Consider the following 25,344-nt stretch of genomic DNA (forward strand, 5'->3'; position numbering starts at 1 on the left):
ACACAGGATTATCAGGCCCCTAAACTAACATTTGCCAGGTGAGTGACACGTCCTGGGTATTTTCCTTGAGATCTCATCATCCTCATGTCTTTACATCTTGTGTTTATAACCCTGAACCTACCACTTAAAGTCTTGATACCAAGGCTTTTATTTATCAGAAGTGAAAGCTGTTCCCTTCTCCACCGTTCAGAGTTTTTGTAATCAGTATTTATGAGAACAGGATATTTCATTGGTACCTAGAAGCCCAAAACTACTTTCACCCTACAGCCGATTTCCCTAGAGCCAGCCAAAGTTTAGAAATAAGGACTTACTACTCTAATTTTAGGCACTTGTTTTTGAAAATGCTGAGCTTCTGTGTAGGAAGTCTACAACTGTCAAGTGAGCCATATATTAAATACTACAGTGAGCAGTAATCACTTAAAATACAGTTGTCTGGGTTTCTTACTGCTTTGCAAAGTATCATTCTAATCCATTACTGGGAAAAATCTGATTCCCATACAACTAGCTTAATTATAAATATGAAAACATCCTAAATTAAGCCTATGTATAATAGCCTTCATGAAATTAGGATATATGACCAGTCCCTTACAAAAAATGTACTACACCTTACCCTGGAAGAACCAGTTGCTGCAAAAAAATCCTGAAGCCCAAGCAGTTTTTAGAATTACAACAGAAATGTCCATATATGCTCAGGTTAACAGTTGAAAAAGAAACCAGGAAACGGAACTGTGATATCTCAATTTCCAGAGCCATCTGTGACGTACCTTCCACAAGTACTAGCATTTACTTAAAAACATGATTCAAATAGAAATAGCTTTTCAGAATATGTATAAAATAGCTACGCTTAAAGGACCTTAGCTTTTTACATATATGCTTCTTTCAGGTAAGCTGTGCAATACATCCATGTGCTGAAGGCTAAGTTATAAAACAGGGAATTAATTTCATTTTTAAGTCAGTTACTGGACTGAAACCATTATCACATAAAGGCCAGTTTGGGACCTGTATGGTTTTGGTTTCAGTCTCTCGGTATAGGCACACTCCTGCCTACAGTGTGAAACAGAACTTGGACTGGGAGGTGATATGACCTACATGCAGCTGAAGGGAATGTTTAGCCCCTGTCCTCCTTCATGATGGGTCGTGAACTATTAATAATGTCACATGAAGGAAATACTTCTGTCTGCTGTGATGTTTATCTGCAAGTTCATCCTAGGAAGCAAAAAGTCAAGACCCTGTTTCTCAGATGTTATGACTTGCTGTACTCTGAAGAAATAGATCAAGAGCAACAGCCCCTTAATTTGTGTGTTATTTGAGAATATCATATTTCAAAAGAAATATGCATGTACAGCAACCCTGTGCGGCACACTTGTTTTTACAGTTTATAATCAGATATTAATACATCCTTGACGGGTACTGTTTTCAAGCTGAATATTTTATTGGAAGTGAATCTCTTATTGATTATTGCACATATATCTGAACTGTGGATAATGAAAAGGAAAAAGGAATTAACTGGGTGGGCTCTAAAAAGTGAGCATGTGCAAATGATACACACACCCCATCTGCTCAGAGCTCACGGAGTACACACGCCTATTAGAGCGACTGGCTTCGTGGACTGGTGTTTGCTGACGGCAGACAGTGATAGTCAGATGCTGAGACCTGAGATGGACAAAATAATGAAAATGAGTTCCCTTATTCCTGACCCAGCAAGAGGACCTTTATAATCACCTGACTCAGCTTTTCTTATGGCAGGGGCTGGAAGTTGATGTCTTCACTCCCCTCCAGCTTTCTAGGAACACTGAAATGGCTCTGTGCGCCCATCATCATATCTTAATTGGTGGGATTAATTTTAGAGAATCATTATTTAGAGATGATTCTCCTGTCAGTCCAAGGACTCTTTGCTCAAATCTCCTTGACTTCCAGATCAAAAGCTGAGATGCAGCTTTGACTGGAAAGCTCTCTTCTTCTGCTAAGATTACCTCTACGAGGAGAGCAGGTACATGGTGATTGGCTGGAAAAGCCAGAGGAAGGAGCTAGCTCTGCGTGTGTCAGCTGCAGAGGTAACTGGTATTGTACATTGAGGTGGGCACGTTCCCCAGCCTGCGGAAGCCAAGTTCGGTTGAGGGAAACTTGCACAATGGAAATAAGTCTGCGCTTAGGAGAGATGCCCAATGCTTGAAAAGTCCTTTTTCAGCAACTAAACTCACAGTTTCAGACCCCTGGACTATCCCTAGAAAGAGGGGTAAGCTCGTGGGCAGGAATCAAGTGTGCTTTTCTTTCAACCAAAGCAACAGTGGCAGTTGTTTCTCAGTATTGTTAGAGAACAGATATTCTGTCCATGAAAACAGGTAGTACCTGCTAGCTAAATCTTTCCCAAGAGGTGGAAAAGGAAAATTTCCACTAGATTATTTATTAAAACAGGAAAACACCAACTACAGACAGATGACATTCTTGTAAAGCTAAGAATGCCAGACAGATGGATACTCAAACAGAACAGCAGATTTGTGAATTCATCTGGACCCTTCAGGGTTATGTGTTCATTTTTGTGTGCAATGAAGAAGGGATGATGTGGAAAAGCTCACTTGCCCCCCCCCCCCCCCCCTTCACATTTGGTTTAAATGCAAGAGTAGAATTAAATGAAGAACAATGATTCACAGGGAGGTTTTCAATTAAACTAGGTTGCAGAAGCCAGCCTGTTTTTCAGTAGCACAGAGGAACCCATTCTGTTCAACAAAAGGCAAACATTTATCCTGAGGCAGGGAGGAAGGGTTTCAGCTAATGCTGAAGGATCAGATATATTCAGCTAACTTTGGGGCTATTGCTGGGTTACTTCAGTTCCATAACAGTACCAGATTAGACATATTTAAACAAAAACTTTATAGCAGTGAAAACAAATTTCAGAAAAATCACTGTGTTTTATCTTCATCTTTAAAATGGATTGCTGCTAGAGGCTAACACCCCCACCAAACAAACAAACAAACACCAAAAACCCCACAGAACTTTATGAAGTATATCATCAGTCATGGCAACTAACATTCATCTATTAGGGCACAGTTCTTGCTTAGTTCTTTCAACTAAAGTTTGACATAGAAGTATTTATAGCCCCTTAAAATACATGCATGTTTAAAAAGACTATGAAAGTGCAATTTATGGATAGAGAGCCACTAGGGCATCAAAACAAATTCCAGGCAAAGGCTTTAGAACTAATTTAGAACCTTTCTCCTTTTTTAAATGAATAATAATAAAAAAAGAGATAAAAACAGTGCCAATCAAACTTGTCCTGCTGATATGAAATAGCTACTCTAGTTGCAGAGACAGAAACACAAACAAACACAGACTGATGAAAGAAAATGACAATCAAAGTACTCATCTACAAGTTCAGCTGAATGCAGGGGCAAAGTCTACAAGATGCTAGGCATCATACCTAACACACACCTAACCTAGCCACAGCTAGATGATTTTAAAATTAAGGCACCATTCTGAAGACACTGCTTCTCACTCCACAAGAACTCAAAGCACCAAAAAATGCTCTCCACCTTACTGGTCCCTAAGGCTGAACAATGTGTATAGGTTATCTAGCCACTGACCTCTCCAGGCTCCCCCCAAAATCTTCCCTTCACAGAGTTTTGATGAATGCAGCTTGAAGAAACTCAGGCTTTCTTTGTTCTAGCTTGTAGCCTAGAAACACAAGTTTATCACTGCCCCACCTCAAAAAAAAAACCACCCCAAAGATACATCTAATAGAAAAATCAAAGGCTGTGCTGAAGGAAAAAACAACAAAACCCAAAGCCAGAAAACAAGCATGAGCACAAAAACACATTCTGCTTTGGTTGGTTTCAAAGGAAGTTTTAAAAGTGTAAGATATGCTTTAAATCATTTTAATTCAGGAAGAATTTGACCACTAATGTTTGAATAGAACAATAGGAAAAAGGATGGTCTTGCCATAATTAGGCTACCAACATTATGGTCTGCACATACAATGCACATAAAAGTTAATCCATGAGATAACAGCACATTAAAATATCTCCCTTTTGGTATATGACTCCCATCCATGTAGGGCTCATTTAACCTTTACCGAAGCCTTACTAAGTATTTCCTTCTTAATTTTGCAGGTTATTAGACAAGGCCCTAAGTGTACTTCTGAGCCTTTTGCGACCACCCACAGAATTATATAGAAATTCCCAAGAAATGTGAACACTGGACTTCAGTGAAAAAGGGGGCCTTGGAGTTATGAAGCAACCCAGAGGAGAAAGGACCTGGGAATTGTAAAGCTATCAGCCATTATTCCCACACTCTCTGAAAATCACCCTATGTGCTGTTAATTGCTGATGAGGAATTTTCTCTTTCCTTTTCTCTCTGTAATTAAGTCAAGTTTTTTTCACTTTAGCTTCTTTCAATCACTTTTGTTTAAACTTTTGCTGCCTTTCAGAGGAGCAGCCTCTGACAGGCCACATTCAGTGAAATAAGATCACCGTTAGCCATTCCACAATATTATTCTAAATTAAATTCTACAGCTGATCTCACAAATTTTTCCTTCAGGGTTGTTCCTCTCCCTGCTTCAAACCTCTGACCTGTTCTACCTCTTGGACAGCACATGGAAAGCTGCTTCTCTGAAACCCTCACAGGTGAACAAACAGAAAATGAAAAACGTTCTGTCAAGGAGAGATCTCTACAAGTCACAGTGGATGTAATTTTATTTTCTTTTGCAATTGCTTGCCATTGTCCTCAATTTATGAGTGAAATTCCACTCATGATGTAGACTTTAGGAGCAATAAATACTGAAATATATACAGAAAGAGAGAAGAAACGGTATTTTCAGAGCTCGGAACTGCATATTGGTTGACACATGAAGGTTACTGTTATTGCCCCTTACTTCAAAGGTAGAGATCTGGAAATGGCATCCTGCCAAACTGCTGTCTTTTTTTCCTCCCATGGCATTATAGGTGTAAAAAAACTTCCCTGGCCTCAGAGGATCATGTTTACAAATACCGGGACACACACTGTGGAGGTGAACTCTCTAACGCGTGTACAACCAAGCGCATAAGACACTACTATGGACCTCCAGAGAAATGTATTCACATCCTGGTTCAACATTACATTTCTTCAGGTAGTTCACCAAAGCTAAATGCACAGTGGAAAAAAAAGTTAAAAAAAAAAAAGAAAAAGTCAAACTAAGTTGTACTGTGCTTTCATTTGCCATGCAGCTATGACCCGATTTAGGTTTCACGGCTTTCTTCATTCCTCTTGAAATTCGAACAGGGAAAATCTACCATTACCTTTACAGCAAAGTACAGCGCTGCCAACCGGACTCCACATGTATACCAAGTATAAAACATTTCCTTTCAGCAAGACCCACAAACAGCAAGCAGTATCCCTATTACAAAACCTGACATTTCTACAGAGATATTTTAATTCAGATAAGAGGTGCTGGTATCAACCTGAGACAGTAATAGGGCTGGTACATGAGATACTAATTAAGCTGTAACTTCTAAATACTTTTTTATTATTGCTCATGCATTATTGGGTCAATCTCTATCTATACATCAACGGAGAAATAAAATTTTTCTTAACCTGTCTCACGTCTCTTCCCCTACTGCATTCCTTACAGGAGTTTCCAAGATATTCTTACAAAAAGTAATATCACAAATTTCACATTTTTCTTCTCTCTCCTTTCCAATCTGCTTGACTTCATGCTTCAAAAAACCCTACCTGCACAAAAGAAATAAATGTGTCCTCCCTGCTCCAAACCTAAAATAACAGATCAGATTTTGTATGTTATTGTTGTCAAAGACTATGTATGTTACTGTTGTCAAAGACTAATAAAGGTCTGATGCTGTGAACAGATGCTACCTCAACAAGCCTTTTAATTTCATGGATAAATCTTCTTTCCAAACCCACTGCTTTTACATCCCATTTCCATTTTTGCCCATACCGACCAAACCGTAAAAAAAGTTAATATCTCCCCCATAACTGATCATATGCCATTCTATTTCAATCGCCCCCCGAAATGCTAGGTAGCTCAGCTCATGCGTATACACATTAAAGAGATCCTTAGCATATCCACAGATATGTGACTGTGTGTTTAACCTGCAGATGTTTTCTTTGTCTAGATTCATGTCTCAGTTGTTTTAAATATCCAAAACCATGAATGAGAGATAAATGTCTAGGAAGAAAATACATTTGTTTCCTTCTATTACAGCAATGAAAGTAAATTAATTTCTTTTCTCCTCTGGGCCTTTAATAATCTGTATCACAGCCTGAGTCCTGTGTTAAATGCTGGTGTTGAGTCTCCCCACTTTGCTGTCTCATACCTATCATACCACTCACCGCATTTGTCACAGGCGGCAACTCTAAGAGATGTGGAATGTACCCATCCTAACTAAAATAAAAAAATCCCCACCCGCTACTGTAACCAGCACTTTGATTTAGCCATAAGCATCTACATAATCAAAATATTTCACATAGCGTAGTGGAAAGTCACTATCACGACAAAAACTATAGTTCTGCCATAGTAAATGCTAGAGAAAAATCAAAGATTAGTTATGGTTTAGGATGTCTGAAAACATGGAAAATCATAATAATAAAATAAAAGTTGTCTCAGCTGTATTTTGGACAAACCACCCCTGCAGGCCTGGCTCTACATGAAGCAATTTAAATAATCAGTTAATGAGGCATAATAGCCAAACTAAGGTCTGTGCCGTTGGTTAGAAACTCGTCAGGAATCCGAAGTTAAGCAGAAAAAATGCTTAGCATTATAGGCTCAGCTGTGTTCTTTGTTTTCTGGTAAAACCAAAATAGTGTCATGATCTCTTCCTGCGTCTCAGCAATCCTCAAGCATCAGAAACATGTATTTTCTAACAAAAAGATCCTTATGACTTCTCAGCACAGCTTTCCTTTATTTAGAAAACAATTTTCCAATTTTTTTTCTAGGTCTGTGAAGGCTGTGAAAGCCCTTGAGCCCAGTTAGCACTGTGCAAACTAGCCTGGAAATTTGCAGGAAACTCTGGAATTCCCTGTGCTACTCTTTGGTCAGAGGAAGAGTCCTAACAGCCTTCCAGGCAGGACCCTAACAAAAGCACAGCTCATTAGCACGTAACTCCCTGTTTGGTCTTCTGCTGTTTTTCCCTTCTCAATACAGTTCTGCTGAAGACCAAGTTTCTTCAGATTGAAAAGTCTGGAAGCCTCAGATGAACCTTAACAGCTGGTCTTCCTCATGCCTTTTTAGCCCCACGGTCTAGAAAAGATAGCTTCTTAAATCCAGCTTCGGTCACTGATTCAGGATGCAGGCTCTGCTCTGCTGGGTTCTTAAGATGGCTGAAAGCTCTTCTGCTTGTTAGGTTTCAAACACAGGAATACTGACAAGGAAGTCCTAACCACAGCCTGGTTATCTCCAGATGAACACACACAGTATTTATTTTATGACCTATCCTAGTTATTCTTTCACGATTTTTGATGATATAAACCAAAGCAAAGCTATGAAAAAGAAGAAGAAAGCAGAGGGTCTAGAGTAAAGTGAGGTAAATACCTAATATTAGCTATTCACAAGTTTATAAACCTCAGTCTTTGATTGTAACTAATTCCACAAAGCTTCGACAGAGCCGTTCACTCAAGTGCTGTTAGAGGTGCCAGTTTAAATCTCATAGAAGCTTCTCTGAGTACGTTTGCTAAGTCTGGCTGACACAGCTCTGATAGGACACCCAGGGAGAGAGATGAGAATGTGCAAGTCCCGTGCCATTCTTTATATTTTTCCCTGTCTCTATCCATTGTGTGGCTGGAAGAAGCTAGCTTTACTTTAAAAAGGAAAAAAACCAACATGGAAGAATTTGTGTAAATGTCTACTGCTTAAGAAACAGCATGCTATACCACAGATTGAGAGCACTCAATTTGGACCAGGGCAGAAAACCTTAGGAGGTGGCCTCAGCGAAGCATTTCAAATGTCATGTTAACAGGACTGATGTTCCCCCCAGGCTTTTTGGTGCTCTATGCCATCATGGTAAAAGAAAGAAGTTTTGGGCAAAGCAAACCCGCTGGTGGTCAGGACTGGCATTTTGAAGTACACCGCAGCAGCTACGTATCCTTAAGTCAACCTTCAGTCTTTCTTAGTTAGTAGTCATTATCAAGGTATTTATTTATTTATTTAGTAGCAGGCACATTAGCCTGGGTTTTACTCTCCATGAAAATTATTTTAACACAAAGCAGATTTAGGTCTTTATTTGTTTTGAACCACAAGCGAAAAAGCAATACATTTAGTTTGGAAGAAGGTTGCCAAATCAATGAAAAAGGCCTGCAAGTTTTCCTTTTGGTTGCCCTTAACATCTACGGTCAACTTTTCCCAGCTCAAAACCCAAAGTCTGCTCTCAATTAGCCTGGCGTAAATCAGAGCAACCCCATTGACTTCAGACAGCTTTTCTGGATACAGAGCATTGTGAGACAGAACAGAATTTGGCCAATATTGTCTTTTTTTGTTTTACCGGCACCATGGATTTTTCTCTTTTTGGAAGACTTATCGGTTGACAAAAAGCAGATGACTGTGGACAACCTGTTTGATGTGGTAAACAAAAGCAAAGTAACTGCCAAACCAGCTGATGGAGTTAGAAAGAAAAGAAACATGAATACTGTGGGAAGAAGAATGCTGAGGAAGAGCTTGAACCGTCTACTGATTTTGGTCATGAAGTCCAAAAATAACCAAGAGTATTGCCCAAAACAGAACTTAGTACAGCGTAAGAGTGTGACTTTGATCTCTAACCATGTCCATCAGAAGCAACTTCACTGAACATGATGGTGCTAGTCCACTGTAAAACCAGACAGAGACATCTGCAACCACACACAGAGTTTAGATACCAGCAGGAATAACACAATAAGATTATAACTAATATTGTTACACATTTCCTATTGGCAAAGAAAATGTAGTGAAGGAATAAAGAGACTGTAATCCATTTTGCGGACTATTTTTCAGAAAATACAGCACTGCAAAACTTTGCAATAAAGTTTTTTCCTTCCTTGAGAGGGACTAGGATTATGAACCAGAAGGTGGTCATTAGCAGAAGGCAGATCTTTCCTGGATGAACAAAAGTTACTTTCAGTTTAGAGAGGTAATAAGTAACTTCTATCCATTTGTACAGATTCCCCTCTACAACATTAATGATGATAATGATGGATATCTATAATGATGGATAAGCATTTCTTTTGACAAAACCAGGTAATGCCTGCATCATATTTTAAAATGTGATTTTAAAATTTCATTACAAAGTGCAGCAATGCCTAAACTTACGATACTCTATTAAAATCCTGTAAACCAATAAATATGTTGCATCAGAGTCCACGTGGCCAAATTTGAAAACTTGATTCCAGCAGGAACAATGCAGAGAGAAAAACGTCTTTCCAATTAAGGTTAGTTCAAACCTCATAGATGTGTAAAAACTTTGTACAAGTCATTCAACTTCACTATTTTTCCGGTTAAATGTGAATGAACAGGAGCCATGAAGCATTCACTTTATTTTTTTTGCCCCAGTTTAGCTATCAGGTGTAGAGATACTGTTGCCTTCATCTGGACTATTTCACTGAAAGCTGACACTCACTGGGATATGATAAAGCAGGAAGGCTGGTTTTCCTCCTCCTACCATAACTACAGATTTGGGTAGACGATGAGACTAAAAATGTGAAGGACAGAATCAGTTTTTTTGAAACACTTGTTTACCAGACACCCAGTGGGATTTACAGAAAAGCCAACAGCTGACTAGCTTCTTGTTATGGCAACTTTGAAAATTCCATTGGGCATCGAACTTGTGTCTTCAGGTACAGAAACATATTCTGTGGTCCGTAATGTTCAGTGGGAAAAAAACCTGATTTGTTAGCTACGAGTAATACTCCCTGTCTTTACCTGCTAAGAAGGTTGCAGAATGGGAGTGGGGGGAAAGGATTTTCATTTAACTAAAACGCAGAGTGAAGATCAGCGTTACATAAATTTGCCTCTTTCCTTAGGGAAGCAGGTGAGCAAGTTAGAAATTACAAATGGAGTTGAAGAGAATTTATTTTCGCAGAGAAGATTCCAAGGACAACTGCAACATGAGATTAAATTTGAATGCTTAAATGAAGATTTCTTTCTTGGATTTAAACTTAAATTATGCTTTAAATTATGTCTGCCTCAAGGAGGATGCAGAGCAGAAACGGACGTCTTTTCAGAGAAGGAAGATAATTATTGAAATTATGCTATGCTGGTGAAAAAATAAAGAGCTTATGAAACTAACCTGCCATGTTTCTACTGTCCCGATACTAAAAATCAGCTCAAACACGAATTCATTAGGAATTACCAAAGACTGCAAAATAAAGCTAGGAAGCTAACGTTAAGAGTGAGAAAGCATGTTGGTAGCAGTTGTTATTCCACATAACTTGTATTTGTCTAACTACAGTAAAAGAATCAACAATTTTTGTAGAGTTGAAGCATCCCCTTATTTCTAATGCAAATTTATCAGTTTAACATATCAATGATATCTGCTGCACATTCTTAGGTACAGATTCTCAATCACATTGGTAAGTCATGAAGCAGGGCCCAAGATCATGCGCAAGGCTTTACATGCAGAGCGGCTGAAGTCCCCAGCTGTACTCACACTGAAGACGCTTTAAACTCAGCCTCAAATGCACTGTCATCCTTGTCATCAGCCTGTAAGACCACGGGGCGCTCAGCCTCCAGCTCACTAAAGGCCCGGCCAACAGAAGGCAATGGAAAACAAGCATGAATGTGTTGCCAAATGCAACAGGAAAGGGGCGGGGGGGCGGGGTGGGGGAAGGAAAGAATCATTATGTGGTGTACAACATGCAACTACTGTTTAAATTATCTGGAGTCTTATATTTTCATATTGCCTGAAGGCATTAAGCTTTAGTCAACTCAGTTTGCTTTGTAAGAAGTGCTGCTTTACATGTAGTGCAGGGTTTTAAGGCTCTAAGTTCACATCCAGTGCTAACCAACAGAAACCTCCAAAGAACTTTCCATCCATTACAAACAACACAGGACATGCTCTTCATGGAGCATGCTTCGGTTTTGCAAATTGCACCTTGAGCTGTGGGATGACAGATGTATCCCGCTTTAGCTATCTGCAGTGTATGTATCTTCACCTGAGCCAGTCAGCCAGATTCCCTTTATGGTCAACAGAAAGAAACAGCCAGTTTCAGAGCATGATTCGTCTTGGCTGAAATTTCAGGCATGTAGAATACGTTAGATAACTGAAGGCCTAGCAGTGTTTGCTGCACTCCACTGACATCAAAGGGAGGCAAGCCGATCAGACCTCTGACTTAGACAAAATTAATTCCAGCCCTCTTGTGAGGCAGTCAGACACGCTGAGGATCTGCAGCTCCCTTTTTCCTAAGCATGTGTAGCCCAAGCCAACCGTTCTGGGACTGGCAATGACATTAGCGTTGACTGACTCCAGTGTTACAGGCTGCTGCTCAATTAGTCATTACTGTCTCTCTTACACTAATTATAAAACATTATATACATTCTCTATTACAGCGTAGCCTCAAAGGAAAAAATTTGTGCTGGAATGTTGGTTGCAAAAAGGGAAAAAAAAGAATGAGTTGTAACATATAGAGACCAAATAAAACTGCATAATGTGACTATGCCCTTGTTACAATCTTCTATTATGTCGCTGTATTGAATATAAAATATGTCAATGGATGAGATTAACCTTGGTTAGTTCCCATATCAAGTGCTCTACCTCATGTGGTTTGGGTCCATCTACTTAAGGTAGATGGTTCTAAAGAACTTACCTATGTAGATAAATCAAGTCACCTACAAATCCATTTCTTCTTGTTGGTGGCAGGTTTTTTTTAACATTAAATATGCTCTTTTTTAGTTTTTAAATTCAATGGAAAGAGGGAAAAAGGAAAACAAAAGTCTGGTGGATTAATATGGTGCAAAGAATATAATGGAAAGTAATTGAGGAAAAGAAAGGATTATTCCTCAGCTCACGCACTTACCTCTCACTGAGATCTTCAACGTGCTGTCCGTGGGCTAGCTTGAAGCTAGGGTTTGACTGACTGCATGGACTTGCAGGGGCCGATAAAGTGCTTTTGACATTTTGTACCGAGTGCCTGCGGCTCCGTCGGCGCTCTAACCCCCTCCGCTCACTAACACCAAGACTGGCCCTTCTCCGGTCCTTGCGCCCACTGGGAGGGGGGTCAGCACTCTCATCTCCATCCTCATGCCTCAGTGTCGTCTGAGAAAGAAAGGCAGAAAGGCAAGGCTTCTGACACAGTTCCTTTAGGTACCACAGGTCTTCACACTGAGGCTTCAAAATTTATTTTATCTCAACATGATTAACTCCTATTAGTGTCACCATTTCTACAGCTATCCCTTTAAGTTGCTGTCTATCTATTAGTGCAGTGTAGCGACTCTAATAATGGAACTATATACTGACACCTTGCATAGAACACTACAGGATCTGTAACAATATATTTATATATCTCCACTTTTTTTTTTTTAAATGTAGGACTTAATTTTCAAGGAAACTGAGCAGTGTTGGACATGTAGTTCTCTTTATTTGCTTCCAAAATACTTAGGTGAAGTCTTGGCTCTAGAGAAATCAACAGAAAAAACTCTCACGCACTGACTGATTGAACATTTCCTCATGTTCAGACATGACACTTGTAATGATTGAGTGGAAGTTACCATCTACTACTTTAGAAAGTATTTTAGAAGAGTGACATCCTTTCTTCCCAGACAAGGAAGAGATCAGCAGATGCATATGTGACTGCATTCCTCTTAAAAATCTCCATTTTTACTGATCTCCCTGCAAAGTGAAAAAAGAAAAGGAAAAGAACCTAACAAACAAAACTATTTCTGTGAACTGGTACCACACAGATTAGAAGACAAAAATGCTGACTGCACGTCTCCTGTAAGCCTCCCAATTTTTAGGTTAGCAGAATTAGTTTCACCTATGCCTTTCAGTGGAAAATTCAGTATTTCCTGCCAGTTCAGAAGCCCTGTCAATATAGAGGAACATATGGATAATATCAGAAAAGGATGATGCTCAGAACAGCATAGCCACAATGACATTTGAGAGAAACTTCTGTTGCAGGTTGGAAGCTCATCAGCTGGAAATAGCAGAAGAGTAAAATAAGGGTGCAGCACCTAGTATCTTGAACTACAGCATGTTGTTGACATGCCAATGTGACGTGCCTCTAACAGAAACAAAGCAAGTGCTACCTTAGGGTACGTAAGGAGAGATATCACTGGCAGAAACAACAAAGTTACTGGTGGATCTCATCTGAAATGCAGCATTACATTGAAGTAATCTTTACATGAGAAAGATCCATTCAAAGAGGCAAAGGTACAGAAGAGGGCAATGTGGGTGATCAGAAGAATGCATATCTTCTTGTTTCTATTAGCCTTGTTATTCTGATAATTCTTACCAGAAGTGACTTTAACAAAACAAAGGCAGGGAGGAGTGTGATATCTCTGCTTAGGGTGTAAAATCTATTTCAGTGGGGAAGAGATTTTTCAGATAAAGAACAAGATTGGCAGAAAAACGGAAAGAATGTGCATGGCCATGTCTAAATTTAGTCTGGTCATCAAGAGAAAGCTGGTAACCAGCTAAGCCAACCGCTAATTTTGCAATCAAGTCTTTCAGTAGGCAGAGCATGCACAAGAAAACCTGCTTTTCAGATTAATGATCATCTTTTTAAACAGATTTTACGAGCTGATGCCTCTGACAATACAAAAAGAAAGAACATGGATCCCTCTCATTCTCATGTTCCTGTTTTGGCCTGACTCTTCCTGCAAACTGCTGTATATAAAACTTGACTCTGCTAAAGTTAGTGAAGTGACACAGGTATAGAGTTGATGAAGAAAATGGAGAATCAAATCTACCAAATCCTTTGCTGTACCTGGCCAGAGATAAAGCAATTTCATTTCATGACACCAAAGCGTGAATCCACATTTATGTACATTAACTGCAGCCTAAACCGCCCTGCTCCAACACTTCTCGAAGCCTGAAAAAAGCCTAATTATTAAGAAACTGGCTATCCTACCCTTACATAGAAATATGTCAGAAGGAGTTATTTCATACCTAGGTGGTGAATATGCAGTCACTCATTACTCCATTGCTGCAAACTATATAGGACCTGGTCCAGTGTAAACTCGTAAACAAGGACTTGCTGGGTATTCAGCTGCAGAACAAGCGGTATTTGTGGAGCTAAGCTCAGCCGAACCTTTTTCACGAGCTGAATACTTCTGCACATGGAAAGAACTCCTACTTACTTCAGGATGTGTACCTAGCAGTCTGAGAAAGTTTTAATTGCAGGCAAAACTGCCTCTAAGGAGGATAGTAAATGTGCTGGTTTGCCTTGGAGTATGCCCCAGTTTCAGCACAAAATGCATTTGCATTAAATGCAGCTATGTTGCATCAGGTCACATATATGAATGTGTATAATACTTCTAGCAACCAGATGTTTTTCTTTTAAAATAAAATAGATAACCAAATTTCACCTAGGTTACATTCCCCCCTCCTCTCGTCTTTGAAGTTTGCACAAGCTGTAAGATGCATAAAACAGGGCATGTTATGTTACCTCATAAATGTTAAATTGCTCAACTAGGTCCAAGTCTGTTCCTTTCTTGTTCAAGTGTCTCTGTGAAATAGCTTCGATGCCTAGCTCTTCCAGACAGTCCACCACGTCGTAGAAAGAGTCTTGATCTGGCAACCCCGACAGCGTCTAAGAATCAAAGGAAAAACATTTAAATCTGTTTGTTTTGAAAAGAATTAAACAAAGGTTTTTAAAAGCGGGTGGCAAGTGGTGCTGTGCATGATTTCAATAAAGTAAAACCCGTGATGTGGGATTAGAGACACTGCTAGAAAATAAAAAACAAGTGGCAGAGCTTTTAACAAACAACTCTACACACTGTGTAGAAAAATGAATAACTGGCAAAACAAATCAATGTTGTTATTTCGTACAAAAAAGTATGGAAAATGTGGGTCTCTAAAATACACAGTTGGATTCTTCCTGGTTTCATTGAAGTACAGATTTAAAGAACAGAGAATGTTAAAGCATCAAACACAGGGATAAAAGCAAAGAGAGAGAAAAAAATGGTTTAGCTGAAAACAGTGAAGCTGATTTCCTACTGATTCCTCCAAGTTTGGCCCAAAGAAGAAAAAGTCCAATGCACAGCTGTGTGATGTCAGGACAGCAGGAAATATCCTGCACCATGTGCCTACTGTCCTCCACACCTGCAGCAGAGGTCATCCTCCCAATGCACTAACTGTTTTATATCACAGGGCTATCGACTCCTTTCCTCCCTTTCAACTTGAAAAGTCTTATTAAAGGTACACTGAGTCCTTATCTCCTATAAAACATTAAAAGGGTTACTAATTCCTGATTATGGGGTACTTGTTACCAGCGACACTGCAGAGGAGCTTTTGCATGCTAGAAAATAAAGAAGGCCAATAATAACAGCCACTGAAAATGAACTGTTTGAGTTCAGAGCTTTCTACGGCACCTGCTCCATGTTCAAGAGAGCACTTTTGTTATCATAGCCATTTCCCATTTGTTTGGTGAATTCAGAAAACAGAAAAGGAAGGTGGTCTTCTGCATTATACCCTGTATAGCACAGTATGCCACTGCAGTGTAGGCATCTAGAGGGATCGAAGAGAGCCACTCACAGCTTTACTGCAGAGTCACGCATAGGAAGAGGGCAAGAATCAGTCTATACAGAGCTGCTTCTACAAAACACAGGACAGTGGAAGCAACACTGGCATTCTGGATTAGCTCACCAGAGAGATGCTTATTCTCAAGTAGTTATCCCTCCTCCTATTTAATTACCTGAGTAACTTATCTATACTCCCACGAGAGGAGAGGAGAGAAAGAGCAAGAGACAGAGACAGCACATGCAAAAGCCAGGCCCTCTCCAGAAAGAGTTTCATCTTCTCATGCCTGGGATGGGATGAACTGTGCTCTGAGAATACCGGTTCTCTGGAGCCCAGCTTTTCCAAAGCGGCTCTGAGCAGCAGAGTGCAGAAAAAAGCAGCCATTCTGGCCTGCCTCCCTATACCAAGAATCTTTATACTCAGAGAAGTTGATTTGAATTACGTGAATAATAACAGACAGCTGACATATCCTGCCCTGTTAAAGCACCTCTTCCTGTGAAATAAGGCACTGGAAAATATGCACCACCAAGCTACTTTTTAATTTAATTTTTTTTTTAACTGAACACAACACAGCAACATCTTCAGTCATTACAGGACTATTATCTGATGCCTGGTGAGGTCCATTGCTACAGGAATGCTTAGCACGAACACTAATGAACTGTTAGATTTATACATTCAGTGTTGTATGTCCAGGCTCTAATTAAGAATTTGTCTCTGTCCAAGACAGTATTTAAGCCCATTTAAGACCCACCAAAGACCATGGAACTAAATTTTCCTGAACAGGGCTGAAAAACAGATAATGTGTATTTTGTTCTTTCCTAAACTGACACCTACCATTGAGTAGAAATCTAAGGATTCAGCAGATGAAGCTATCACACTATAAATTCAATGTAGCTTTAATACAGATATGAAAATATTATAACAGAAAACGGTGTCTATCAGGCTTTCTCTTACTTATGAAAGAGAAATGTCTACTTATAAAAGAAGTAGGCAGCAGCTATGAGTGCTGCTGCTACGAGGCACCTGTCTTCAGGCACAATAAGATGGGATATCTTATGTGCAAAAGGGTGGACCACCAGTCAGATCTTCTGCGCAGATCTTCTGAGCATTTACATCTCAAAATATCAGCAAATGGTCTTAATGTTGATATGTAGAGCACCTGCCTTCAAGTATAGCTTTTTTAAAATCTGAAGTCAGGCAGGCTGTAGACAAGGAAAACAGCAGCATAAGGTACTATTTACTGGCAGCTGTGCTTTTGTCAGCAGTCTTTTAGTGGTTAATATAATTTTAAATCACGCAGCAGCGGAAATCCAATTTTCATTGCATGCTAGTGGCCAGAACCGGGCAACTGAACTCTCAAGTATAGAAATCAAATATTTTTCCTTGGCATGGTTTGTCATTAAACTCACAGATCCATTTTTGGATAATGCGTATCAAATTCAATTTCTAACATCATAAAACAGGATGCAAAAGGGCACCATTGGTGTCACAACAAGGTCAGTTCAATCTAGCTCAGGAGAAAGATTTTTGCCATAACTAACGCAACGGACATGAAGTGCTTGTATAAATGACTGATTAATTTTGGCTTGTGATAATAGAAGCAAGAGTGGGCCCGCAGTTTCCTCGTCCACTTATAAAGGAAACAAAAACTGCAACCAGCAGAGGAGAGGTTGTAAACTGGGCAGATCCTTCCACGGTCCTTGCTCATTCCTGAGTACCACATTAAGTTCAAAATGATACTCCCATATCAAAACACACATACAAGTCCCAAATATTACCTCCTGCTCTGAAGACTGAACCTTACAAAATGAAAACCCTTCTAGAGAATTAAAATTTAGCCACTTGGAAAAGCGTGTTTAAACCATACTCTGTCGTTCGCTTGCTGAATTTTGTTACGTTACCGCTAGCCTAGACCACAACTGGGATTTAAAATCTGAAACTCTTCAGAACTCAGGTGTACAAAGGAAGCATGAACATGAACGTCAAGACTCATTCCTATGCCTCTATCCAGTTTTGGTTTGAGGAAACATCCCCGAGTTAAGATTTTTATCTTTGTGGCATGATTTTCCAAGTTGCTTTCCCAAGCCTTTGTGGGAAAGCCTGTGCGGCTTTGAGTTCTTCCCTCTCGGGTGGAGGCGTTTGGAATGGTGAACTAAATTAAAACCAAATCCCCAGCACGAGAATTTTGAGCTTAATATATCTTCTTAACGACATTTTTACCAAAGCCTAAACAATACATTTTACCTAGTCCTAACTGTAACAGTCCCAATGGAAAGAAAGGCAACACAACTAATGAAGTTGTATTGTGGGATAGAAGAAAAAGTGTTTTACGGGAGTCTAACAGCCAAAATGTTTTCCTAAGTGATAAAACTGATTAGCCAACATACTCAACTGGTAATAGCACAATATTCTTATCACTACATATCCTCAGTTACGTTTCTGAACAGAACCTGATGTATGTAAATTAGTGCTAGGCTATGCCTCGCTTCAGACTGAAAGGCTCTCTTTATTTGTGATTTTTAAAATGTGTAGCCCTGGCTGATACCAGCTAGTATAAGTATGGTGCCTTTTGTCATTTACAGAGCAATCACAGTATAAAGCAGTGGTGCAGAGAGGACAAAGACAACAGAAAGTCCATTTGGTGTGCAATGCTTTACATGCAAGTCCCAGTAATGTAAGAGTACTGCTGTGGTTACTAAACATCCAACAGGCTGGGCTTCACTACAGGGCCCATGCACTAGACAGAGAGACATTAGCCAAACCTTACATGCTATAGTGAAAAACACTACATGTAAATAAACACGCTTAAGGGCATTAGCCAAGTTTTCAATTGCTTTTGGATGGGAAGAAGCATCTCTCATATATGTGTTTTCCCAGGAACTGCAACTTCTAAAACATCTGGTGCGGCCAACGTCAGAGACGGGATGTAAAATGATCATTGCTCCAGTGTGGCAGTTGCCATGTTCTTAAGGCAGGTCACCAAAAACTGATGCGCCAGCTGCTGTTTTAACATCACACTGGCCTGAAACAGCATTTTTTTAACTACAGCTGATGGACCGCTGGTGGGTGGTACTCTTAAGCTCCCACAGGTAACCACTGGCCTGGAAGCTGGTGCTTAAATTCTAGTCTTACACTGGACCTGCTAAAAAACATTCAGTGCTTAATCTGACTATATAAAAATGTATTAATTTTTATATACCTCATAATTATTTTTTCTACCTTTTTAAAAAATATTGTGTGATATGAGAGAACATGCAATATGAAATACAGGTAAAAAGAAAACCAACAATAATCTTACAACTACAAAGCTTGCAGTGTAATCTCAATAACGGAGAAGTTTTATAGCAAGTAAATATAATTTAATTTAATAAATTTAGTAAATTTAATTTAGTAAATTTAATGCATCATAGAATTTTCTTTCTGAATTTGATTAGTGTTTTTAAAAAAAAAAATATATTTATATATACATATAAAGGAAACACAAAGGCTTTAATTCATACGGACCTCTAATAAAAATGAAGAAAGTAGAGAAGTAGAGGTTAGAATAAGATCTAACAGATCATAGGAACTAAGTGAAGGAAGATAACAAAGGTTATACTGTAACTCTACATAACCGGAAGTATCTGCATTGGGATTAATCTGATTTAAGAGAGTCATTAAAGCCTAAATACCCCCAAATTAAGAGAGGGTTAACAAAATGTTAGCCTAAGTAAACTGGTTAAGCATCAACAAAAGAGAGGGAGACTGGAGCAATTCTTATGTCCGGGCAGATGTGTTTTCTGCTCTTGAGCAAGAAGGAAAACAGCCTGCAAATGTATACATGGAAAAAGAAAAAGGAGTAGAAGTATGCTTCCTTAAGATAAATCCCTCATGAGGACTCTGCCTGCACTGAAAACTCTGACATTTCCTTGCCTAGAGAAGTTGAAACCATCTGAGCCTTCTTTGTATTCTCTGCGGGGGAAAAAATTACAACTGTGACATGCTGCTTGCTGTTTTCTCTATAATCATGAAAAAATCCCATTAAAAACATCATAAAGCTGTCCATAAGCCAGATCATAATTATAAGTGTGGCATTGTGGGATTCCTCTCTTCCTTGATCTTCGTAACTGCCTTGCTTCTTGACTGTGAGATGCTTTTAGTGTGTTTTTAAAGAACTACCTCCTCCTAAGAATAGCTTTAAATGTACTGAAAAACTCAGACTAAAGGAATCAACTATAGGATAATAAAGGAGTCAATATAGAACAAAATTTTTGAAGTTGTCCAACACCAGGTAGATTGCAACTGCGCAAATGATGAAGAGAATTATCTCATAAAGAGGAATCGGCACGTGAAACAACAAGGTGTAAAACTGAGAAGTTAAAAACTAGTTGCCTTGGCTTTAACAGCAGCTGCAGACAGAATCATGTGAAACTGGTGATGCCTTTCAGAAAGAGCATATCAGCGAGACAAAGTAGTCTTTTACGGCCAAGAGGATCCTCGCTAGCATGTAAGCAGGAGCAAGGGCGGCTCTAAGTACAAGTACAGTAACATCGGTGATGTCACCAGGAGAGGTCAGACCCTCTCAGGCATCTTTGCTGGACAATATCTGCCATCAAGAAATTATTTTATCAAAAACCACAAAAGCAACCCACAGCCCCAACCACATAGCCATGAGCACAATAAGCCGGCAGCTTGATTTACGACCTCCACTGACAAACTCGGGATCTTTAAATGAACATAATGAATAATATTCCATAATACTCTGGTCTACTGAGTATAATCATAAACCACATTGTTATTTTGATTTGATAGTAGTACATTGATCTTCTGTGCTCTTCAAAAAATGCATGTTTAATTTTAGTCACCCTAATGTTTGTTTAAGACTAGGCACTAATTTCCAAGGAATTTACACTAATAAATGTCTTTTACGTGCCTTTTACTTCCTCCCTCCTCATAGCACAGGTGAGTACTGTGGAAAACATTTGATTATCGTGCAGAACTACTACTTGTAACACAGGACAAAATAAAATACAAAGAAAGAAGAAAAAAACATAACCCAATTTTTTTTAAGCAGAAACACTCTTACTAGCACTTAGACCTGTTAAAGTCATCATATTTGGTTTGCAGTAAAAAAAAAAAAATTAAATTATCTGAACAAGAAAATTGTGCACAATGCAAGCCTTTGAGAGTGTGTGATCTTTTCACCAGCACTTGCTTTCTTTCTCCCCTTGGATAATGTGTTCAGTTAGTTTGCTGAGTTTTGTTTTGCACGATGCTGTCAGTGTTGGGAGAAGAGCCGTGCCATAACATGTTTCTGCACAGCATCTAGCAAAATAGCAATTCTGCTCCCAGCTGCTGCCTCTGGGTGACTGTAGCACAAATAACAAGAGTGTGCTGATTGATTACAGCTTGTCCTGCAATTTCTGTGGGACAAGTCTCCTTTGTCATATATTCTCAACAGGGAAGATCATTATGCAATTGAAAATACTAACATTATCTCCACCAGTTATACCAACTATGTAAACAAACCTTGTTAACTAAGGTCATTGCGTAAACCAGTAGCTCGGTATCAACCCCATCCTTCTCCTCCAGGATCTCCATGATGTTGGACCACGGCTTGGCTCCTAGAGGAAAAGCAGAAACCACTGGTGATGGTGATCAAAAGGGAAAGCTATAGCATCAACTTTTACCCGAGAGGTGGCACAAGGTGGAATGATGTGGCCAGGTGGAAGATCAAGACGAAGGACAGCTGTCTCCAGCTTCCTCTACAGCCAGGTCGACTTTCCCCAGAGGTATCAATTTCTCTCACTTGATGACAAAGAAATTCTTCTTAGCCCAGTTTGACTCTCAGTGAACTTCTAAAATCAGGCAGAAGGAATTTTATCCCACCTATCATAGGTTCACATAGGCTTAGATAAATCTTCAACAAAAACTGATCTGCTACTCTCTCTCAGTGTATTTGATGCTTACATTCCTAGTGATATTACTGAGTTACACTGCATTAAGATAAGTCCTGTTAACAAAACAGTGCAGCAGAGAAACATATTTTTCTCAAATTACAGGCTGTGTGTCTTGAATAAAATAAATGATCAATGAGGGGAAAAGATTTTTGCTGTGGTTCTTACTCAAATTATTTTAATAAGAATCCCCTCTACAGAACTTTCAGGCACATTTCTGTCATTTTTTCCACTAAGTAACATAAAAATTTGTGCTTCTAGTTATGACGTATTTGCCTGATTTGCATTTGCAAGATTATCTGATGCCAAAACCCAAGCGGCTTAGTGAGTTATTGTGCCAAAAACATCAGACAGGCAACACCAGCCAGACTCAAGATAACCTCTTATGTGGAAGGTACCTTGTAAAACCTTCCTATTTCATTTGGCTAAAAGGCAAATCATTGCATTTACTAAAGAAAAATCCTCATGTAACTGTTTTATCTAGGAAACTGAAGTAAATAATGAAAGACTGCAACTCTGTGTTTTGTTTAGAGTAAAGTTAAAGGTGAGGAAGACGAAGGAGAAAGCTAATGCTAACCTAGAGATACTCTATTCAACTACACCAGCATAACTGCAAGAGTCTTTGAATTTCAGAGGGAAAAATGCAGTGTTCCAACAGCCCACATCCCCTAAACACTATAGGGATAACAATAGTTTGAGTATAGTCAGGCAGTAAAATGCAGATGTTTCATCACCACAACCTGTTGCCGACTGATCAGTGACCCCAGTGTTAAAACCCTGCATTACCCTCACAGTGATAACGGCCCTTGTTTATTCATGGTGATATATATATATAACCTGCTACACAGACATCAAATCTCTGCTAACCAAGGATCTCAATTTTCAAGGCGATAGCAGCACACTGTATGGAAAAAAACCCTGTCTATTAAGGAACACACAGACAGCAATATTTCTTGTGTTTTCTTTTCCCTTCTTTTTGAGATATTTTCTGATCTTTGCTACTGAATAATAAATCAGAGCTTCCTTATCTCAAGCAAAATCAAAGGAGGGGTGGATTCACTCTCAGCTCTCCAAATGTATTTATGTGCGTAACTAATTAAATACTAATTCAAATACAGGGCTGTAATGAAAATACACTAGACACCTCTTTACCAGATTCTCTACATTACCAGACGTTTTGTGCAGTAAATGTTCAAAAGACATGTGGAACAAATTCACTCAGCTCACAAATGATATATGATCAGCAGGAATGATATCCTCACTACAAAAATGTCTTCCTGTGGTTTCCAGTGAAAAATAAAAATGGAAGAAAATAAGAAAGAGAAACAAAATGGGGAAACCATGCAAGTCTGACTTATAAGAATGCTATTTGGAAAAAAGTGAGTTGATAACAACATAAAAAATTAATTATTTAATCCACACTGTATTATTCAGTGAGAGTCCTTCTAGCAAAACATGCCTTTATTTCGCAGGCAGGTTTTATTCTTATTGGAACAATCCTGTTCTGATTTTTAAAGACAGCATGCTGGTGTTTGAATTTTTTTTTTCCCTGAATGTCTTGATTCTTCTCCATTATCATAAAAGAATATTTTCAGGATCACCTGGCTGTTTTCCTGCAAGGACGATATGTAATTTTCTTCTGTTTGTGCTGCTTCTCTGTTTCAGAATACAGTTTTTAAAAATTGTTAATCAGGCACACCTACTATTAAGGCAGCCTCCTAATAGCTCATCCATCTTTCAAAGGCTTTAATTAAGGGGCTGCAATTCAATTCAGGCAATTTCCAAGATCCGGCCTTAAATCTGAAATTCTTCATCTATTCTCTAACCAATATCAAGAGGAGGCAGTACTACCAATGACTTGGATAGAGCTACTCCAATCTGTACCAGATTAAACCTTTCTTTTCAAATGTTATTTTCCTCATTATGACCTCAAGCTGAACAGCCAAGGAGTGAACATGGAAATAACCATAAGGCCATCTACCCACCTGCAGTCAAGGCAGTTCTGGTGTGGAAGTTGCACCATGAACTTTCTGCGTTACTATACTTGGGTTAATATTCCTTGCTAATATATAATGACAGCCTATAGTTTCCAACCTATGACCTGGCCAGCATGGGATATGGGCAGATCTCGAGCAGGTGTCTGCAGGTGTCTACACTCTCATGCCCTGAGCTTGGATTTCCAAATTCCTGGAGAGTCACCAACTTGAAGACGAGACCACAGACTACAGTCTACATGAAAAAAATAATTTTCAAAGAAATAATTTTTAATGATAGGATGATAGTGAAAAAACTCATTTGCATTTCAAGCTGCATAGAAAAACTTTGTGAAATACCTTGGAAAATCATACACTAAAAAAATTGATTACTTTTCTAAACTTTTTGGCTGCTGTAGTAAAACAATGACGCTCATACAAGAGGTATGAAAAACATGATGTATATTTTTCCTTTTACTTTAAAAGGCTATTTGTATTGTGGAGAATATTAAAAGCTCTCCTTTTATAGATGAAGAGGAACCTTTGAGGAAACTATTATGCAGAGCTAAAATCTACAGCTTCCATTTTCTGTGTAATGGTCGGAATATATCAAATCCTGAAACACCTGAACTCAAATCTAGGTGTGGCAATCCATATGTATTTCTAGTAAAAAAATGTAAATCCATTTAATAGTTGCATATTACAGAGTTTATTTTTAAAAATATTAAGTGTAATCATTTACGCTTGCCATTTCTCAAAAAGGTTTACTTTCCAGCCTGCCTCTTCCACCCAGTCGTGATGTAGAAGAATGATGGTGCAAAAGAATGATGATGCAGCATCCCAGCGATTCTTCTGGGAGCAGACCAGGATGCTCCCATAAGGCTATGACTTCCACGTAGGACTCTCACCAAAATTGATGGGAGTAATGAAACAGGCTCACTGAAGTAAAACAGCAGAGGTTGAGTTTTGTGTGTGTTCTCCTGCCTTCTAATGGGTGAAAGGAGAACTGCTCGACTGCCTTTCACAAACTTGTCACTGGTAACAGCTCATTATCGTGGCCACTCCAACACGAAGGCTGGAGCCTCAACTCTGACGCTACTATAGCACTCCAAGTAGTCACACACAGAGCATAAACATGCGGAGAACTATGGAGTCGCAAGAACGAAGCCTGTATGAAATTAATACAGTCTGTTGAATAATGTTGCTCACTGTTTAAGACTCAGTGTTTTCTCAGTTTCCCCTTTAAATGCTTTTACATATGAATCTCAGAAAAAAAAATCAATGCCTTACACAAAATCATGACATCACAACTACACTGGACACGCACATTATGTATAAACCATGAAAAGCCTTGCGTCAGGCCAGAACTGTACATGAGGACTGTCACCAACTCACAAAGTGCCTGTCTCTAGTTACCATAGGATAGAAAGATATTAATACTTTTGGAAAGATCTCAACACCTTGTACTCCTGGCTATTCAAATATGTGTGAACAGACAGCCTTCCATCACACCTACGCTAATTTACTGGATATCTAACTATGTATAAAATGGCAGGAAAAGTGGAGACACTGATAACATGAGCCATTAACAAATAATGTAACAAGAAGTCAGAATTCACAAACGGTATGTGACAGTGTCCAGGTCAGTCACAGAGCTTTAACCTCTGTCCTAAAAAAATGCTGGTGATAAAGCGGCCCCAGACAGCAGAGTGCAATGCTAGCTCTGCTTTCCAGAGCCCGCACAGTCCCGGTATGCTTAAACTGAAAAGAGATCAAATTCCACTGGGGCTCTGAAACAAGCAAGGG

The 25,344-nt window shown here is 39.1% G+C and overlaps 1 protein-coding gene across 10 annotated transcripts in view; it reads right to left on the reverse strand.

Annotated features, from left to right (window-relative positions):
* Positions 1-25,344, reverse strand: part of FHOD3 (formin homology 2 domain containing 3) — a 409,609-nt gene that overhangs the window by 105,193 nt on the left and 279,072 nt on the right. For 9 of the 10 annotated variants that reach the window (XM_064443292.1, XM_064443290.1, XM_064443289.1 and 6 more), the window contains exons 8-10: positions 21,138-21,232; positions 14,557-14,700; positions 11,968-12,206 (exon numbers count right to left, since the gene is read on the reverse strand). In XM_064443292.1, coding sequence (XP_064299362.1) covers positions 11,968-12,206; positions 14,557-14,700; positions 21,138-21,232 — 478 coding nt within the window. Of the gene's footprint in view, positions 1-10,601; positions 10,689-11,967; positions 12,207-14,556; positions 14,701-21,137; positions 21,233-25,344 lie in introns of all 10 variants that reach the window. The other variant, XM_064443293.1, reaches the window with a different exon arrangement.

The sequence above is a fragment of the Phalacrocorax carbo genome, chromosome 2 (assembly GCF_963921805.1).
Source record: "Phalacrocorax carbo chromosome 2, bPhaCar2.1, whole genome shotgun sequence".
NCBI classification, from domain to species: domain Eukaryota; kingdom Metazoa; phylum Chordata; class Aves; order Suliformes; family Phalacrocoracidae; genus Phalacrocorax; species Phalacrocorax carbo.